At 59.0% G+C, this 1275-nt stretch overlaps 1 protein-coding gene across 1 annotated transcript in view; it reads right to left on the bottom strand.

Moving 5' to 3' along the window:
- IL16 (interleukin 16) overlaps window positions 1-1275 on the bottom strand; it is a 13964-nt gene that overhangs the window by 6633 nt on the left and 6056 nt on the right. The window contains exons 5-6 of the mRNA XM_014536921.1: window positions 1197-1260; window positions 651-783 (exon numbers count right to left, since the gene is read on the bottom strand). Coding sequence (XP_014392407.1) covers window positions 651-783; window positions 1197-1260 — 197 coding nt within the window. The remainder of the gene's footprint in view (window positions 1-650; window positions 784-1196; window positions 1261-1275) is intronic.

Genomic DNA, 1275 nt, shown 5'->3' with positions numbered 1-1275 from the left:
CAATAAAAATATATTTTAAAAATAAAATAAAATAAAAAGAATGTATAAAACTCAAGACCAAAAAGGCGGACAACCCAATTCAAAAATGGGCCGATGACCTGACTCGATGCTTCTCCAAGGAGACGCACAGGCGGCCAAGGGTCACATGAAAAGACGCTCAATGTCACTGATCATCCGAGAGATGCAAATTAAAGCCCCAGCAAGGGACCCCCTCACACCTGTCAGAATGGCTTCCATCGACAAATCAATAAGTGCCAAGTGCTGGCGAGGATGCAGAGAAAAGGGGTCCCTGTGTACAGCTGGTGGGGAGACAGATGGGTGCGGCCACTGTGGGAAAGTGTGGAGTTCCGTGGCACCCCGGCCTCGGGGACAGAGCGCTCTCTCTCACCCACTATGGGGGCCTGGTCAGTGGTTTCCTTCCCTGGGGCCTGTCCGCCAGCATCAGGAGCCGCCCTGACGCCACCTGTCCCCCCCCCCAACGCCACCTGCCCCCATGCCACCTGCCCCTGTGTCTAGAGCGGGTGGGTGAGCCTCGCTGTGGACTTGGTCCCGTTCTAAGAACCGAGGCGGAAACCCAGCAGTTCTCGCTCCGATTTCAGCGCTAACCGAGTGAGCCGTGGACGAGCGAGACGCCCCGCGCAGGGGGTTACCTGCGGGTCCGGGTGTCGGCTGACAAGGATGGGGACGGGCCCGGGCTCGCAGTGGCTCAGGACCGCGTACACGTCGTTGAGCGTCATGCAGGTCACGGGGGCCTCGTTGATCTCCACGATCTCATCGCCACACCTGGGGGGCACCAGCGGGGCCCCGGGGAACACAGCATGGAGTTAACGCCCAAAATTAAAAAGACAACTGCCTTAGGGCCCAGCGATGCCACTTCTGGGAGTACATCCGAAGAATCCCGAAACACCGACTCGAAAGAATGTACGCAGCTCTGTGTTCATTGCAGCATTATTTACAACTAGAGGCTCGGTGCACGAAATTCGTGCACTCGGGGCGGGGGAGTGTCCCTCAGCCTGGAATGCGAGAGGGCGCACTGGTGGGGTCCCTCGGCCTCCAACCACCTCCCCTGCTATTGCCACGATTCTGCGCCTCTAACCACCCCCCTGCTATTGCCACGATTCTGCGCCTCTAACCACCTCCCCTGCTATTGCCATGATTTTGAGCCTCTAACCACTTCCCCTGCTATTGCCACCCACCTGCCTGCAAGCCCTCCCGCCAGCCCGAGGGACCCCTTCCGCTCCAGCCCCGAGTGAGGGGGACCTACCGGAGCCGGCC

The sequence above is a fragment of the Myotis brandtii genome, unplaced genomic scaffold (assembly GCF_000412655.1).
Source record: "Myotis brandtii unplaced genomic scaffold, ASM41265v1 scaffold169, whole genome shotgun sequence".
Taxonomy (NCBI): Eukaryota; Metazoa; Chordata; class Mammalia; order Chiroptera; family Vespertilionidae; genus Myotis; species Myotis brandtii.
This window is presented reverse-complemented; position numbering and strand designations above follow the sequence as displayed.